This window comes from Monodon monoceros, unplaced genomic scaffold (genome assembly GCF_005190385.1).
Source record: "Monodon monoceros isolate NGI ecotype Baffin Bay Population unplaced genomic scaffold, NGI_Narwhal_1 Super_Scaffold_10, whole genome shotgun sequence".
NCBI classification, from domain to species: domain Eukaryota; kingdom Metazoa; phylum Chordata; class Mammalia; order Artiodactyla; family Monodontidae; genus Monodon; species Monodon monoceros.
This window is the reverse complement of record NW_021703766.1, coordinates 51,797,673-51,816,525: the sequence shown is the minus strand read 5'-3', so window position 1 is coordinate 51,816,525 and position 18,853 is coordinate 51,797,673. Positions and strand designations below refer to the sequence as shown.

Below are 18,853 nucleotides of genomic sequence, written 5' to 3'. Positions count from 1 at the left end.
GAACCTCTTCAGAGTTACTCCCCACCCAGGATCCTCCGCGCCAGCCCCAGGACCCCGTTTCCCAGAGAGCTATGCGGACGCCTTTTCTTGTCTTCCCATCTCCACCCTCTTCTTCGTCCTCAGAGGCCCCGCTGAGCACACTGGGAAATAGAGTAGAAAGAGACTCGGCATCAGGTGGCATCTGGGTATTGTAGTCCAGCTTTTGAAGGACAACCTAGTCAGTCTTCGTAGTTCATCCCTCCTTACGATTGGCTCCACGTTGGCATATGCGCAATAGAACGAGGAAGCGTTTCACAGAATGTGGAATGGGGTTGGGTGATGAGGGAATAATCCCTCCCCCAGCCGTGAGTCAGAGGGCTGGTCTGCCGCGAAGGTGCCTGGGAAATGGAGTTCTCAGGAAGGCACAGCCCGCGGGCAATTCGGAGGTCTGCGTAGGCTGCGCGGCCGCAGTTCTTCCGCGAGGGAGAGGGTGCGCGCGCAGCGCCTTCCGCCCAAGCGGAAGTTTTCGCGGGGCAACTGAGAAGGTGAGTCACAGTTCCCCTGGCGGGTTCGAGGGTCTGGCTGCAAATATGTGTCTCCCCACTCCCCTCACCAAATCTAGAGGTGAGGGGAAGGAGAAGCGGAGCAGGGGGAGGTCTCTTGATACCCTAGCCAGAGTTCGGTCGTGGTGCCTGTGACGTGAGCGCGACTCTTTGTGGGAGGCGGAGCCCCTGGGAGCGGGCGTCGGGGGTCGGGATGAAAGAAGCTTCTGGTCTCCGAAATAACCTGCCGGCTCCAAGTGTCCCCAGCTTCTTCGGGCTCTTGGTGATAGGCGTGGCTACGACGGAGAGGGGCGGAGCTAATGGGGAGTTCGACAGACGCCCCGCCGTGGTACTACGTCATCCCTTGTTTCCGCGGAGGACGGGGCCGAGGCGAATCCTGTCACCTAGGTGATTAGCCCTCCTGCCCTAAGTTAGAGTCTAATCTTTAGCTCTTCCAGGAGGGGCACAGTATTTAACACATAGCAGATGTTCAGTAAGTGTTTGTTGAGTAAGTAATGAAAATGGGTGAATGAATGATAAAGACTGGCCTGAATGTTGGAGCCTTGACTCTGAGTCCTGAGCTAGCCCTATGACCTTGGACCGGCGACGTCAACACTGAGACTCCCTTGTTTCTTCCATACATATTTATTGAGAGTTTAGTATAGCTGTACTTCCACGTGACGTATTAAACAGTTGCTTTCTTATTTATTAAACTTGTCTTCCCCCACTAGAATGAGCTTTGTCGGGTCAGGAGCCTTGTTTGTTTCCTTTGCTGCTGTATCCGCAGTAGCAAGCACATATTAGGAGTTCAGTGAATAATTGTTGTTGTTGTTGTTTTGCGCTACGCGGGCCTCTCACTGTTGTGGCCTCTCCCGTTGCGGAGCACAGGCTCTGGACGCACAGGCTCAGCGGCCATGGCTCACGGGCCCAGCCACTCCGCGGCGTGTGGGACCCTACATCGGCAGGCGGACTCTCAACCACTGCGCCACCAGGGAAGCCCAGTGAATAATTATTGAGCGAATGAGTGAATGAACAAACTTAGCACATGTTGGCTGCATAGCCAATGCTCAATAAACATTAACCATTATCTTTTTTAAAAATATTTATTTATTTATTTATTTATTTGCCTGCGTTGGGTCTTCGTTGCTGCGCGCAGGCTTTCTCTAGTTGTGGCGAGCAGGGGCTACTCTTCTTTGAGGTACGCGGGCTTCTCATTGGGTGGCTTCTCTTGTTGTGGATCAGAGGCTCTAGGCACGCGGGCTTCAGTAGTTGTGGTTTGTGGGCTCTAGAGCGCAGTCTCAGTAGTTGCAGCGCATGGGCTTAGTTGCTCCGTGGCATATGGGATCTTCCCGGACCAGGGCTCGAACCCATGTCCCCTGCACTGGCAGGCGGATTCTTAACCACTGCGCCACCAGGGAAGTCCCAACCGTTATCTTTTACTTACATGTGCAGCAAACCTGAGTCAGCCTCTCCACCTCTTTTCACTTACAGGACACAGTTAAGATGGAGTTTCCAGCCCAGTGAGTCTGAGGGCCAGACCGTGACCCCATAAAGGTACCATCCCCTGGGACATATGCCCCTTAAGTCCTATTCCCCACCAACAGCCTGCTCCTGCTGCATCTCCCGTGTGTTACTGCTCGCAGACTTCACTCCCAGGAGAAAGGTTATCAGCGGCGTGGCAGTGGTCCAGGCACTTACCCATTCCTAAAAGCTGTCTTTATCTGACAGCACTTGGCACCTGGGGAAATTCCACTGAAACCGCCTCAAATTTTCAAACTTTTATTTACATAAGTAACCTAGCAGTCTTGAGTGTATTAGTCAGACTAGGCTAGACCATGCTGCAGTAACAATTGACCCCCAAATCTCAGTAAATTAACCCAGACACCAGTTTCTCACTAATACAAGGTCTGGAGCAACTCTCCAGGGTAGCTGTCCTCTAGACAGTTTTGATCTTGTGGCTCCAACATCACACAAGGGTTTCTGGTTTGTCATGGCCCGAAGGGAGAAGTGATGGTGACTCTTCTAGCTTAAAAAAATGCTCACCAGTATTTATATCTTCGAAAAGCTAGGGATGTCCATTTAAATGTTATTACCAGGAAAGCAAATGATTAAGTCACATGACCAATCAGGATTACAACCTTCTTAGAGGCTAAAGAACACTTGGCGGCAGTTTTGAAATCATATGTCTTACACAACTTGTGTAAAATAACAGAAAGGCAGTTTTATGCCACAGCGTGGTTTGTGCTCTTCTGCAGGCCAAGGGGAAGAGGAACCCTTTTCTCCTCTGGTTGAGATTTCTTTCATGGGCTGTTTGGACGGCCTGTGTGTTTCAAGGGCAAGCACTGGAATTCCATGAGTTAGCACCAAGAGGAAATGGAGAGACCTGAGAGGCTCAGAACTTAGGATATGGAAAGAGAAAAGGGAGGAATAGAAACGTTAACAAATGCAAGATGATAAGTGGGATACAGGGCATGATAGGGTAATAACAACCACTAACTTAAAAGGCTTTCTGTGGGCCGGGCCCCTGTTCTTAGCAACTGATAGAAATGTATTGCATTTAGGCCACCAGCCACTCTGTCGGACAGGAATTGTTAAAAGCCCCGTTTTACCATTGGGCAGACTGAGGCACAGAGAGGTTAAGTAACATGCCCAGCAAGGAGCACATCTGGAATTCAAATCCAGGCAGCCTGGGACCAGAGCCTGTGATTTTAAGGACTCTACTGTTTGCATTCTCAACAGAAACCAGTCTTTACAGTGAATAAAGGAAAAGGTTTTAATTAGACTGAGCCAGACACAGAAAGATAAATATGGCATGATCTGACATATATGTGGAATCTAAAAAAAAATTGTCAAACTCATAGTAACAGTGAGTGGAACGGTGCTTACCAGAGGCTGTGGGGGAAAAGAGATATTGATCAAAGGGTATAAACTTCCCATTATAAGATGAATAAGTTCTGGAGACCTAATGTATAGCATGGCAGCTATAGTAAATAATAACTAATTGTATACTTGAAATTTGCTGAGAGTAGATCTCAAGTGTCCTTACCCCCCCCACACACACATACAAATTGGAGCTATAAGAGGTGATGGATATGTTAATTAGTTTGATTGTGGTGATCGTTTCATAATGTATACTGTTAACCAGACTTTCAGAAACGGAGACTGACTGAAATAAAGAGGGATTTATTTGGGGTTTGTTAGGACTGCAGCCCAGGAGACCCAGATTCAAGAAGTACTTGAGGGCATCCTAATAAAGAAATACATATATACGTATTACAATTAAAAAAAAAAAAAGAAGCAGCAACTTGAATTGTGTTCCACTGGACTACAAATGAAGGAAGCTTCTAAAGGCAAAAACTGCAAAGCCACAATTAGTTACATTAGTTGTTTATCAAGAATTATAATTAGATGATACAGCCACTATGGAGAACAGCATGGAGGTTCCTTAAAAAACTAAAAACAGGACTACCGTGTGACCCAGCAATCCCACTACTGGGCATATACCCTGAGAAAACCATAATTCAAAAAGAGTCATGTACCACAGTGTTCATTGCAGCACTATTTACAATAGCCAGATATGGAAGCAACCTAAATGCCCATCGACAGGTGAATGGATAAAGAAGATGTGGCACATATATGCAGTGGAATATTACTCAGCCATAAAAAGAAACAAAACTGAGTTATTTGTAGTGAGGTGGATGGACCTAGAGTCTGTCATACAGAGTGAAGTAAGTCAGAAAGAGAAAAGCAAATACCATATGCTAACACATATATATGGAATCTAAAAAAAAAAAAATGGTTCTGAAGGGGCAGGACAGGAATAAAGATGCAGACGTAGAGAATGAAATTGAGGACATGGGGAGTGGGAAGGGTAAGCCGGGATGAAGAGAGTGGCATGGACATATATACACTACCAAATGTAAAATAGATAGCTAGTGGGAAGCAGCTGCATAGCACAGGGATACCAGCTTTGTGATCACCTAGAGGGGTGGGATAGGGGGGGTGGGAGGGAGACGCAAGAGAGAGGAGATACGGGGATATATGTATATGTATAGCTGATTCACTTTGTTATGAAGCAGAAACTAACACACCATTGTAAAGCAATTATATTCCAATAAAGATGTTAAAAAAAAAAAATGAAGCTGGCAAGAAGTAGGGTGTTTGTTAAGCAAGGATTGGTTGGGGTCAGAATGGTTGCATCTATACAAGGGGGAACAGCCCTGAGACACAAGGTTCCAGGTGGCAGATGTTGTTTTAAAAATGGCTGGTGTCCTGGGGTTAGGTATAGTTCACAGAAAGTTCAAGTTCTCAGTGTCGCAGGAAAGTCCTGAGACCAGATCCTCAATGACTGCCCAGTTCCATTTTTGTATGTCTAAACTATGATCACTCCATTATAATTTTAATTTGTCATATATACATATATGGCAAATTAGAATTATTTATATATATATACACACACATATATAAACAAGTTGTACACTTTAAATATAGACAGTTGTTATTTGTCAAAGATAAATAAATGAAAGTAAAAAGAAAAGAACTTTGTCTTGCAAGGCAAAATGAAGTCTCGAGCACAAGTTTATTTTGACTTCTATTTTGATATCCCAGCTTATAACTGGGACTGTACACTGAATCTTAGAATAAAAAACAAATAAAATAATTTTGCTTTTTTCTTTTGCTATTTAAAATATATTCATTGGAAATGCCTATTGCACTGTCATCCCTGTTGAGTTTCTCTGCTTCATTTATGAACTAGTTTCATCCTGCTCTTACGGGCTAAGTTGTATCCCGCAAAAATTCATATTTTTAGGAAACTCTAACCCTGAGTATCTCAGAATGCATCTGTATTTGGAGATAGGGCCTTTAAAGAGGTAATTAAAGCGAGGTCTTTAGGGTGGGCCTGCTGTGGTCTGAACATTTGTGTCCCCCCGCAAAACTCATATGTTGAAATGAAATGCCCAATGTGACGGCATTAGGAGGTGGGGCCTTTGGGAGGTGGGTAGGTCGGAAGGGTGGAGCTCTCATGAATGGGATTAGTGCCCTTATAAAAGAGACCCAGAGAGTTCCCCAGCCCCTTCCTCCATGTGAGGACACAGGGTGAAGTTGTCAGTCTGTAGCCCAGAAGAGGGCCTTTACCATAACCCAGCCACGGTGGCACCTTGATCTTGGACATCCCGGTCTCCAGAACTGTGAGAAATAAACTTTTGTTGATTGTAAGCCACCCAGTAGTCTGTGATATTTTATTATAGCCACTCAAACAGACTACGATAGGCCCTAATCCAATAAGAAGAGGGGATTAGAACACAGAGGGACAACCGTGTGAGGACACAGTGAGAAGGCAGCCATCTGCAAGTCAAGGAGAGAGGCCTCAGAAGAAGCCAAACTTGCTGATACCTCGATCCCGGACTTCTAGCCTCCAAAATTGTGAGAAAATAAATTCCTGTTGTTTAAGCCACCTAGTCCATGGTATTGAGTTGTGGCTGCCCAAGCAAATGAATACACCTGCTGTATCCTCATTTGTTGTAGGCTCTATGTGTGATTTTGCCTTTGATTTTTTAAAGTATTAGGAAGTATTGCAGAAATACACAAGGCTTAGAGGATAATGTAGTGAACACCCGTTACCCCTCTAAGTTAGTCAGGATAGGGTAGGATGTGCTGTAGTAACAAGTAAACCCTGAAATCTTAGTGGCTTAATACAATGTAAGTTTATTTGCCCGTCATGAGATTGCGACATGGACCAGGCAGCCCTGCTTCATCTTGTACCTATGCCATCTGGAGTATGGACCATCTGGGCCATCCCTGAAGAGGATGGGTGGACAGAGGAGGTACTTGGGCTCTTAACTGCCTCAGCTGGGAAGTAACTTCCATTCACACCCTATTGGCCAGAAGTAGCCAAAACTAGTGGCCCCAATCTCACTGCAGAGGATCCTGGGAAGTGAAGGGGAGGATGTGGATATCTGGTAAGCACTAATGGTCTCTACCTTCCCCATAACATGGTTCAAGAAATGAGCATCACAATTACAGCTGAAGACCCTCAATGCTTCCGTGATTGGAGCAGTTCTGCAGAACTTTTATTGACCTCAAGCCATTCTCATATCTTTTGTGAGTGCTGCAGTTTCACTCTGCATTTGTTCTTCTTTGTACCTGCCCTGGGCCATTAGGGAGAGACAGGTGGCTAGAGGCTGGACACGGAGCGAGAACTCACTTTTTCTCCCCCCCTTGGCCGCGGCACGTGGGATCTTAGTTCCCTGACCAGGGATCAGACCCGTGCCCCCTGCAGTGGAAGTGCAGAGTCTTAACCTCTGGACCACCAGGAAGTCCCTGAGAACTCATTTTACGAGTGGCCACTTTCTGGGAATTCCCTGGCGGTCCAGTGGTTAGGATGCTGTACTTCCACTGCAGGAGGGCACAGGTTCGATCCCTGGCCAGGGAACTAAGATCGCACATGCCGTGCAGTGCAGCCAAAAAAGAAAAAAAAAGGAGTGGCCACTTTGTGAGAGAGGGTATTCCAGGTATGATAACTTTTCTTCTTTCTGTAATCTCATCATCATGGGGAACTCAGGTGACTGCTCATCGGCAGTGGATTAAGTTTTCTTCCAGCTTCCTGTCCCCCGACCCCACTTCTGTTTTCTAGCATGATCTCCTGTCCAGGCTGTGGCAAAGGTGTTGAAGCAACTTTCAAATTCTGCCCCTACTGCGGAAAACCTCTGCCTACAGAGGAGCACGAGGGGTCCCAGACCTTTGTCAAGCCGTCTATGTCATCCTCCCAAGGTAAGAACCGGGGCTTTATGCTTCTCCCTTTAGGAGGGGTGATGTGTGTGCGTGCGTGTGTGCGTTTGGGAAGGAAGGACAGACACCTTTGCAGTCTGCCTGACCCTGCATGGATACCGGAGAAGCCCAGAGCTCAGGCTCTCCCCATACAGAGTTTCTTGGCGTTTTATCAGGCTCGTGGCTCTGAAGTTGACAGCTCACGCATTTCTGTCTCCAGCTTGGACTCTTCCCCTGAAATCTACATTCATATATATCAGACTCCCTGCTTGACATCTATTGGATGTCCCATAAGTGTCTCCGCATGCCCAGAACTAAGCTCCTGATATGACTGCCACGCCCCACCTGCCCCTTCCATAGACTATCCCATCGAGGTAACAGCAGTTCAGCTTATTCAGTTTCTCAGACCATGGAGTCATCCTCGAGTCCTCTTTCTCTCCCACCCCATGACTACAGCCCTCCAGCAGATCTCATCAGCTCTCCCTTTAAAAGTCAGTGCCGAGGACTTCCCTGATGGCACAGTGGTTAAGAATCCACCTGCCAATGCAGGGGACACAGGTTCGATCCCTGGTCCGGGAAGATCCCACATGCCACGGAGCAACTAAGCCCGTGTGCCGCAACTACTGAGCCTGCGCTCTAGAGCCCACAAGCCACAACTACTGAGACCATGTGCCACAACTACTGAAGGCTTTGTGCCTTAGAGCCCCGTGCTCTGCAACAAGAGAAGCCAGTGCAATGAGAAGCCCGTGCATCACAATGAAGAGTAGCCCCCACTCGCCTCAACTAGAGAAAGCCTGTGAGCAGCAACGAAGACCCAATGCAGCCAAAAATAAATAAATAAATTTATTTTTTAAAAAACTCAATGCTGAATTGGACCACTTCCTGCCACCACCCTGATCCATCTCACCCTCACCTCACCAATATTGTAGAAGCTTTCTTCCCCTGGTCTCCCTGCTTCTTCTCTGTTCCCTGCAGCTCTCTTCAAGTGGCAGCCTGATGGACCCTGTTAAAACGAAGTCAGACCCTGTCATTCCCCTGCTCACTACCTTCCCAGGTTAAGCCTGACATGATCAGGTCCCTGTTTTCTCTCAGAGCTCATCTCCTAACCCTGGACCTCTAAGCTGTTGCACTTGCTGTTCTCTCTCTCTGGGTGGTTCTTCCCTCATCTGGTGCATGACCCCCTCTCTCACTTTCTTCAGGTCTTTATGCAATTGTTGCCTGCTCAGAGAGGCCTTCCCTGACACCTCTAATTAAATTGCATCCTCCTACATGTGACAGCCCCTGTCCCCTGCCCCTGCTTTATCTTGCCTTTCAGTACTTGTAAGTATCAACTGTATTAAATATATTATTTTACTCATTTATATTGCTCCTCATCTTTAAGCTCTGTAAGGATAGAAGTTTCTCGTGGTTTGTAAGCTCTGTTGTTTGCACAGCATCCAGGACTGTGCCTGATACAGAGTTGGGTGCTGAGAAATCTTACTGATTGGTTGACTGAATGAATGAAATATCAACAGTAGGTCCCGGCCAATGGAAAGCCCAAGCACAGATCCTACATTGGTAAATCGAAGTGGATTTGCTTATCTGAAGGCCACAGAAGGAAGTTGGCATACGTGGCAGAAAGTTCAGCAACGTTCGTTTTATCATTTAGGAGTGTGTTTGGCTGCAAGTAACAGAAAACACTACTTCAAGAGTTTAAACAAATGAGGTTTGTTTTTCTTTCTAACAAAAAGTCTGGAGGGGACAGTCCAGTGTACAGATGGTGTCCCCATGATGCCGTAAGGGACCCAGGCTCCTCCTGTCTTTCTCCTCATCCTTAGTGTATGGTTTTGGTTCCCATTCTCATTTTATATTGGAGTATAGTTGATTTACAATGTTGTGTTAGTTTCAGGTGTACAGCAAAGTAATTCAGTTATACATATAGATATCCATTCTTTTTCAGATTCTTTTCCCATATAGGTTATTACAGAATATTGAGTAGCGTTCCCTGTGCTGTACAGTAGGTCCTTGTTGATTATCTATTTTATATATAGTGATGTGTATGTTAATCCCAAACTCCTAATTTATCCCTCCCCGACACATTTCCCCTTTGGTAACCGTAAGTTTGTTTTTGAAGACTGTGAATCTGTTTCTGTTTTGTAAATAAGTTCATTTGTATCATGTTTTTATATAAATTTATTTATTTATTTTTGGCTGTGTTGGGTCTTCGTTGCTGCACACGGGCTTTCTCTAGTTGCGGCAAGTGGGGGCTACTCTTCCTGTGGTGTGCGGGCTTCTCATTGGCTTGTCTTGTGGAGCTCGGGCTCTAGGCGTGCAGGCTTCGGTAGTTGTGGCACACGGCTCAGTAGTTGTGGCTCGCGGGCTCTAGAGCGCAGGCTCAGTAGTTGTGGCACACGGGCTTAGTTGCTCCACGGCATGTGGGATCTTCCCGGACCAGGGCTCGAACCCATGTCCCCTGCATTGGCAGGTGGATTCTTAACCACTGCACCACCAGGGAAGTCCTGTATCATTTTTTTTTAGATTCCACATGTGTGATACTATATGATATTTGTTTTTCTCTGTCTGACTTACTTCATTTAGTATGATAATCTCTAGGTCCATCCATCAGAGCCTGAGTCCTTAACCCCAGCCTTCCCTAATGCCAGCCTTGGGCCTCACTCATTGTTCATTCACCCAGTCATCAGGCAACAAACATACTTGGACTGCCTATTGTGTACTTAGGTGCTGTGTTTTTGTGCCCAGGGATGTAGTAACAGGTGAGATGGACCTGGTTTCTGCTCTCTCAGAGATTTTGGTGGCTGGTAAGGCAAACAGACATTGAATAAACAATTATTAGTTGAGTGCATGATAACAGAAGGGCAATGGATGGACCACAGAACACACATAAAGGAGATGTGTTTCTGGGAGGGTCAGGGAAGGCCTCCCTAGGTGGGTAATGTTTGAGCCGAGATCTAGAGATGATAAGAGTTAGCCAAGTGAAGACTGGGGGCAAGGTGAGGGGGTCGGAACAGGAATTCAGGCATCGAGGCATGGTATGGGGAAGAGCCATACATGTTGGAGAAGTAAAGAAGGACAGCTGTACTGGGGGCAGACACGTGGGGCCTTGTAGACCATGGGTAAGGAGTTTAGTAATCACTGATGTGGTGAGGAGCCATGGAAGAATTTCCGCCAAATGGGAAACACAGTATGATTTGCATTTTGAAGAGACCTCTCTGAATGCTACGTGTGGAAAGTAGATTGGAGGCATGGAAACCAGTTAGGAGGCCATTCCAGGAGTCCAGAGACCAAGTATGCCGGCTGAGGTAGTGTCAACTGAAAGAAGACTTCTGGTTTTAGTAATACGGCAGACTAGATGATAAGGAAAAGTCCCTTATGGCTCAGCACATCACAAAATGCTGGATAAAATATAAAGAATATCTTTATATTCATAGGGCTGAATGGTAGGAAAGTAAGGTAATTACATGGAAGTGAGCAATAAGATAACACAGGGACTTCCCTGGTGGTCTAGTGGTTAACAATCCGTCTTGCAATGCAGGGGACGCTGGTTCGATCCCTGGTCAGGGAACTAAGATCCCACATGCCACGGGGCAACTAAGCCCACGCACCCCAACGATAGAGCCCATGTGCCCTGGAGCCCTCACGCACGACTAGAGAGCCCCCTTGCTCTGGAGCCCATGCGTCACAACTAGAGAGAAGCCCGCGCGCTGCAACAAAAGATCCTGCTTGCCACAACTAAGACCGAATGCAGGCAATAAATAAATAGATAAATAGGGAGGGAGGGAGGGAGAGAGAGAGAGAGACAGAGACAGAGAAAGGAAAGAAAGAAGGAAGGAAAGAAAGAAAGAAAAGGAAGAAAGGAAGGAAGAAAGAAAAGAAAGAAAAACACGGACCCACAGGGCTGAGCAAATGCTATAGGGGGTATTGGTCCTGGGCTGTGTGCTGGTCATTATGGAGTACAGGAGACAAAGCATAGGGCCTGAGCAGCACAGGGGTGAGATTGGAAACCTCCTCTAAAATCTGGGACTTTTCAGTGGTAGAAAAAATTGCTCCACAGAGAAAATATGTGGAGACATTTGTCTGTCTCAGCCTTGATTGTGAGTGAAAAATGTCCTCTCTGAGAACTCCTAACCAAGAACTCACATCCTTAACCAGTTTGGGGCCAGAATTCATACTGATCTGTGTGGCCCCCAAAAAATACAAGCAGAAAAGTTAGTATAAAGTGATGAGTGGTGGGTGCCCTCCGCCCCAGCAGAGGCAAATCTTTTCTTGTGGAACATCTTTTAAAGACAGACCTTAGACTTCCAACAGGCACATCAGCTCCCAACCAATTAACAAAGATACCAGGAAACAAGCCACTGCCAGGAGAAACACAAACTATAGAATCAGACCTGCAATGACCAGAGACCTTGGAATTAACAGACAAGAATATGTACAAAGCACATTTATTATGTTTACAGAAATAAAAGAAGTAATTGAAGGTACAGTGAAGGAACGAAAGCTAGTTAGGGTTGATTAGGCCGATTTTAAAAGAACCAAATAAAATCTCTGATGATAAAAATAAATATCATCGTGGCAATCAGAAACTCATTGGATGGTTTAAACTCCAGACTAGACACTCTCTGAAGGAGAACAGTGAACTGGAAGACAGATCTGAAGAAATTACCTAAAGGAGACCACACTGTGATAAAGTGCTTGAGGATATAAAAGAGAGGCTAAGCCTCTCTTAGGAAAGAATAACTAAAACAAAGGAAAGTTTGTTTAGATTATTTAGGTGATAGTAGTAAAACTTGGCTGTGAGGGTCAAAGGGAAGAGAGTGTTGAATATGACCTCAGGTTTCTGGTTTAATGGTTCCTGGAAAGGACTTCTGTAACTCCAGTCTGCATTCGGTCTTCCTTTCTCTAGGCTCAAGGAAAAGGAGGAACACCAGTTCTGAAATATCTCCCAAGAAAGTGAAATGGCCCAGCTGCGCTTCCTCTCCCCCATCATCCCTTCTCTCAGAAGGTGACAGTTCTGAATCTGAAGATACCTTCAGTACCTGTGAGAAACCCAAAGATGAGAGTTATGCTCAATATGGGGAAAAGGAGGGTCATCTGACAATGTTTGAGGCGTCATGCCTCTGCTCAGGCATCACATACGCCTGCTTGGACCCTCCTCCCAGGATCCTCCCCCACCTTCCAGCCCACAGGCTCCCCCTCCAGTCCATCCCTACATGGCCAGAGGTGACCCCACCCCTCCCTGCTCACAGCCCCCTACCGTCCCCATCGCCCCACTGTCTGGGCTCTTCAGCCTGACCTCTGAGACCATGGTCTGGTTCCTCCTTTAGCTCTCACCACAACCCTGTACACAGAAAGCTCACTTTTGGAAATACTTTTTAGGGTTTTCAGCTTCTGGTCTTGGCTAAGTCTGTTCCTTCAGCCCTAGGGCCTCTCCTCTTTCCAGCACTCAGGGTCAGATCTCTAGGAAGCCTTTCCTGAATGCCATAGGCTGGATCAAGTCCACCTCATCTCCCTCCAGAGCCTCTCTTTGTCCTCTTTGGGCTCCCACAGTGCCAGTGATGTCCTCATTTGAGGTCATGTCTCCTCCAGGCTCCATGTCCCTTTCTGCCTTGCTTGCTGGACTGAGAGTCCCTCGTGGACAGGGACCAGGTGGACTCATTTGTGTATGCCCTGTGCCAGCCAGTGAGCAGGGAAGGGTGAGGACCATATGCCCATCTCCTTCTTACCGGGTCTTCGGATCTCAAGTCACAGCCCTTCGGTGTCTCCTCTTTCTCCCTTGTTATTCTCTGGGCCCCACGGCCTCATCCCATCTGTGCCTTGGGTGGATGGCGGCTGGGAGGAGTGAAGCAGGGAATATCTTTTCCCGTGTCCCTATCTCACCACACCGCCCGCATTGTCTTGCCAGTCTAGGAGCCCCTCAAAGGCAGGGCCTCAGTCTAACAAATGTCTGGTCCCTCTTCATGCTCAGCACAAAACCAGGTCCTGTTTTAGGATGTTTTGGGTTGAATGTCTGGAATGGTTTTTCTTTTCCTCCCTGGCAAACTTCTACTCGTCCAATAGGACCCAACTCAAATGTCCCCTCCTCCATGAAGCCTCCCCTGACTTTTGCAGGCACAGTCAGTCTCTTTCTCATATTCCTCTGTACTGCCCTGTCTCAGACTCAGTTCTGACCAGCTGTGTCCAGGTCAGTCTCCCCCACCAAATTAGAGGCTCCCGAGGGAAGGGTCCAGATCCAACTCACGTCCAGGTCCCCGGCTTCAGCACACAGGATCCGTGAAAGGTCCGAGGAAGCTTTTGTTGAATGGACAAATGAATAAATGAACAGTATTATAAGCGCCATCTGATTACCCACCCAACTCTTCTCTCCCAGATGCTGCCTTTTCTTTATTCTCACCATCCTCCTGCAGGGTGCTGGAGCAGATCCCCAACCTCCCGGAGCAGCCCTCAGACGACCAGGCAGAGCCCTCAGGCACTGAAGCGGAGCCGGGTGACCACCTCGCTCAAGGCTTTGCCAGAGAGGACGGTGCTGATAGACAAGAGTGGGCGGCACTGGAAGCTGAGATGCGTCCAGAGCAGGGATGGCCAGGGCATTCTCTATGAAGGTACACTCTGTCCACAGGTGGGCAGGGGCTGGGCTGGGCTGGGTCGGGCCATCTTGGAGCCAAGGCAAAGGGGAGGGAACCACTTTCTGAGAATGGAGATGGAGCCGTATCCCAGCTGCAGACCTGCCTCGAGGCAGCTTTCTCTTAGAGCTGGGACTGCAAACCTACACACCTACAGCGGCTGGGAAGGTAGAGTAAATGAGTGCAGGAGGCTGGGAGTCAGGCGATTGGGAGTGGTGGGGACTGTGGCCAACCAAAGCGCATGTGCCCTGGATAAAGAGGACACTCTTCTCCACCGCCACCTACTGTTGTCACGTGGGAGTGCAGGCCCCGTGTGGCCAGAAGATAAGGACAGTGATCACTGTCTGTCTGTCCTGCAGAGATAGGATGGACCCTCCCTCCAAATTTGGTTTGAATGTTGAGACCGATGAGGATATGAAAGGTTTACTGCTTGCGTAATTGAGATCTCTGGTGGGGGGAGAAGCTCTGTGAGAACAAGGAAGAGCACCTAGCCCCGGTTTTTACTGTGGTTAAGGGGCAGGGCTGGGGTGAGGGTTCTGCCCGGGGCAGGGCCTCATGTGGTTTGAATCTCTGCCATCACCAAAAGAGGGAGCTCCAGGCTTTCTTATCAGTGGGATGGGAAGAAGCAGGGCTGGGCTTTAAAGTTAAACAAAACAACAGTTAAACAAAAAATGCAGCAAGACAACTTGTTACAATGAAGGAAAAAATAACTGCACTGGAAATGTTAGTATTAATCAACCTAGCATTAACTGAATGCTTACTCCAGGCCAGGCCTTGTTCTAAGCACGTTATGTGGTTTTATGAGGTTTTTTGCATTTTTTAAAATTGAGATAAAATTCATATAACATAAGATTCACCATTTTAAAGTCTACAGTTCAGTGGGTTTTAGTAGATTCACGATGGTACGCATCCGTCACCACCATCTAGTTCCAGAGTATTTCTGTCACCCCAAAAGGAAACCCTGTACCTTTGCCAGTTACTCTCCTCCTCCTCCCCCCCCCCCCCCCCCCCCCCCCCCCCCCCAGCCCCTGGCAACCACTGATCTACTTTATGTCTCTGGATTTGCCTATTCTGGACATTTCAGGTAAATGGAGCGATACTCTCTGTGGCCTTTTTTGTCTGGCTTCTTCCCCTCAGCACGATGCTTTCAAGGTCCAACCATGTTGTCGCCTTTGTCAGAACTTCCTTCTGTTTTATGGCCGAATAAGATTGCAGGGTGTGTATATATCACATCTGGTTGATCCATTTATCAGTTGGTGGATGTTTGGACTGTGTCCACTTCGGGCCGTGATGAATAATGCTGCTGTGATCGTGCGTGTACAGGTTTTCACGTGGACATATGTTTGCTTTATACTTCTTAACCCGTTTAATTCTCGTGACAGCCTCATGACGTCAGCAAGGTCATTATCCCCATTTTCTAGATAAGGAAAATGAAGCCCAGGGGTGTTAACGACTAGACAGAGATCTGGCTCCAGAGAGCTTCCAAGCTTGCAGGAAAAGCCAGAGATCGGGATTTTGAGAGGAAATCTCTGATTTGGAAGCACCGGCCAGCCAGACACGGGTGCCGGCAATTTCGAGCCTCAGGTTGGCCATCCTGCCTTAGAGCCTGGGCAGGAGGGCAGGGCGGCCACATTTGAGACAGACCCAGGTGGGGACTTCCCTGGTGGTCCAGTGGCTTCCACTGCAGAGGACCTGGGTTCGATCCCTGGTCAGGGAGGTAAGATCCCACGTGCCGTGCGGTAAGGCCAAAAAAAAGAAAAAACAGACCCAGGTGGAGTCGTGACTGGGCTCTAGCACACTGAGTGAGCCTGGGCGAGCAGCTCTGCCTTGATGTCCCAGTTGGGAAAGTGAGAGGTGGTGTCCTGCCCACCTCCTGGGGCTTTGGTCCCAAATGGTGAGAAGGGACAGAGGCAATGAGCTTGGAAAACGGTAAAGGGATCTTCTCAGGCGGAGGTAGGTAGCATTAGTCATGGAGGGACAGAGGGCGAGGGAGGGAGAGAGGAGAGCATAAAGGGACACTAGGGAGCGCTCACTCCATGCCAGGCGCTGTTCTGGGGCCCATTTAATGTTCCCAGCCACGCTAGGAGGGAGGCACTCATGTTACTTCTTCTTATAGCTGGAACACAGAGAGGGGAAGCCACTCGCCCAAGGTCACACAGCCTCAAAGTGACAGAGCTGGGATTTGAACCTAGGTGTAATTCGTAACCATTACACCACAAGAGAGGGAGGGAGGGAGGGAGGAGGAGGGAATCGGGGTGAGAAGGAATGAGAGGAAGAGAAAGGATAGAGGGGCAGAACCAACAACAAGAAAGGCTGGGGAGAGAGAAGGATGGGGAGAGGCCCAGAGGACCGAGAAGGAAGAGGGAGAAGAAAGACAAACAAGGCAGGAGGCATCTGAAGGAAAAAAAAACCAGCTGTGTCCTCACATCAGAAACTCACAGTGGAAGGTTAGGAAGGAAATGCTCTGGGCCGTGTGTCTTCACCTTTTGTGTCTCGGGTTGTTTGACCAGACCCCTTCCCAGCCCAGTGCGAGGCCCGGGTGCTGGCTCCGGCACAGTGGGGAGGGGGCTGCGTGTGGATGTGCCTCAGGGCGTCGTTACCCCAGGACAGGTTGCCTTTGGCTTCTGCCAGTTTGCACCAGTCGGGAAGATGTAGTTGAAAACAGTGAGAGTACAACAACAGCAGCAACCAGAACGGTGATTTTTATTATAGCAGCTGACGCTTCCAGCCCGCTCTGGGCGCCCACCCCCGCTAAGTTCTCTATGTCTGTTAGCTCACCTGATTCCCATAGCAGCTGACGCTTCCAGCCCGCTCTGCGCCCCCCACCCCCGCTAAGTTCTCTATGTCTGTTAGCTCACCTGATTCCCATAGCAGCTGACACTTCCAGCCCACCCTGGGCGCCCCACCCCCCCGCTAAGTTCTCTATGTCTGTTAGCTCACCTGCTTCCCATAACAGCCCTGTGAGCTGGCACACGCTCTTACTTTGTGAAACACTGAATTATAACGTCATCCTCCCTGGTCTCCCTGGCCCAGTTTGGGAGACCTGTCACCGAGGCAACCATGTAAATCCCTGCAGCTGCGGTATGCGTGGAGAATTGTTTCTGAGAAGCAACTGGGATTCAAGTCCTGGCCTGCCCCCCTGTAGATGGAGGTTCGGGGCTTGTATTCATTTCCTGTGGCCGCCATCACAAATCACCACAAACTTAGTGGCTGAAGACAGCACACATTTATTCTCTTCTAGTTGTGGAAGTCACAAGACTGAAATCAGTCTCACGGAGCTAAAGTTAAGATATGGGCGAAGGGACTTCCCTGGTGGTCCAGTGGTTAAGACTCCGCACTTCCACCACAGGGGGCACGGGTTCGATCCCTGGTCAGGGAACTAAGAACCTGCATGCCGCGCGGCACGGCCAAAAAAATAAAATTAAAAAAAAAAAAAGATATGGGTAGGGCTAGTCCTTCCAAGAGGCTCCAGAGGCAAATCCGTTTCCTTGCCTGTTCAGCTCCCAGAGGCCGCCTGCATCCCTCGGCTTGTGGCCCCTTCCTCCATCTTCAAAGCACATCAGCCCAGGCTCTGCTTCTACCATCACATCGCCTTCTCCTCTTCCGTGGTCAAATCTCCCTCTGCCTCCCTCTTTATAAGGACCCTTGTAGGATTACATTAGGGCCCCCTGGATCATCCAGGACAGTCCCTACAGCACAGGACCCTTAATTTAATCACACCTACAAAGACTCGCCATTGGTTCTCTCTACCTGCAGCCTCTTAACACGACGTATTTCTCCCAGTGGCTGCCCTGAGCCTCCCCCTGGTCCTCGGTTTCAGCTGCTCTGGGAGAATGGTTGCTTCCCTTTTCGAGGGGTCCCCCAGGGGTCCTTTAGGGCTTGTTTTAAGTACACAGTTAACTCTCAGCCCCGGCACCCTTGGCATTCATTGTGGGGGCCGTCCTGTGCACGATAGGGTGTTTGGCAGCATCCTCGACCTTTACCCATCCTCTCTCCCAGTCGTGACAACCAAAACTGTCTCCAGACATGGCCAGATGCCCACTGGGGGGGCAGAACCGCCCACGGTTGAGAACCACTGAGTCAGGCCGTCCCAGACGTGCCTTCCAAAGACAGACAGACCCTGTCAGCTGGTAACTGTCGGGTGGAATCACTATTCTTTTATTAAGCGCCTTTCAGCTGTGCCCACAACAAAGGTTGGGCCAGAGAAGGGCAGGCCGGGCAGAGGCACGGCACAGGCAAAGACTCGGAGGCTGGAAACCCGCGCAGGAAGCGTCAGGATCCTGGTGTTGCTGACGGTGGGGCATGGGATGCCCGGAGTCCCCAGCCAGGTTTGAGGAGGCGGGAAAGCATAGGCAGACCAGTTGAGTTAGCCTTCTGCCTCTGCCGGCAGCTCGTTGTCTGATCTTCCTCGAGGGATGTCATGACCTTGCGCCTCAGTTTCCTCACCTGCAAAATGGAGAGTGTAATAACACCGACCTCACGGGGTTGTCGTTGAGAGAGTTAAATGAGTAGAACGATGAGCAGGAAAATAGCAAAAGCACCGTATAAACGCTTCCTGTTGTTATTCTGGTTATGATGGATCCCAGCGCAGCATTGTTGCTCCAAGTTCAATGTCGCCTGTCTGTTGGCCATCAGAGGCTCCCACCTGCCTGCCTGCCACAGCCCTGTCTGCATTTGTCATACGTAGGGACTTTCCATACATGTATCAGGTTTGCATCAAGCAGGGGTCTCCCAGGTCGCAGGGTCTGGAGCCAGGTTTACAGCCCGGCGTTGCTGAGGCCCTCGGCCAAGCCCACTGCCCTTCCTCCTCTGTCGCTTCCTCTCTGTAATGGGAATTGCCCAGCGTCGGCGGGAGGGCCAGTGAGAAGAGTGGAGGGGAAAAGCCCTTCATAATCTGCAGAACAGGGCAGGAAAAGCATATTTCAATTACCAGCTGTTCTGCCTGCT

At 48.7% G+C, this 18,853-nt stretch overlaps 1 protein-coding gene across 4 annotated transcripts in view; it reads left to right on the top strand.

Annotated features, from left to right (window-relative positions):
• Positions 1 to 420: 420 nt before the first annotated feature.
• The window catches only part of VRK3 (VRK serine/threonine kinase 3), a 43,013-nt gene continuing 24,580 nt past the window's right edge, over positions 421 to 18,853 (top strand). Inside the window, exons 1-5 of one of the 4 annotated variants that reach the window (XM_029242053.1) lie at positions 421 to 524; positions 2,013 to 2,075; positions 7,156 to 7,292; positions 12,190 to 12,288; positions 13,691 to 13,885. In XM_029242053.1, coding sequence (XP_029097886.1) covers positions 7,157 to 7,292; positions 12,190 to 12,288; positions 13,691 to 13,885 — 430 coding nt within the window. In that variant the 5' untranslated portion in view covers positions 421 to 524; positions 2,013 to 2,075; position 7,156. Of the gene's footprint in view, positions 525 to 1,876; positions 2,076 to 4,542; positions 7,293 to 12,189; positions 12,289 to 13,690; positions 13,886 to 18,853 lie in introns of those variants that run through there. The other 3 variants (XM_029242071.1, XM_029242064.1, XM_029242080.1) reach the window with 3 other exon arrangements.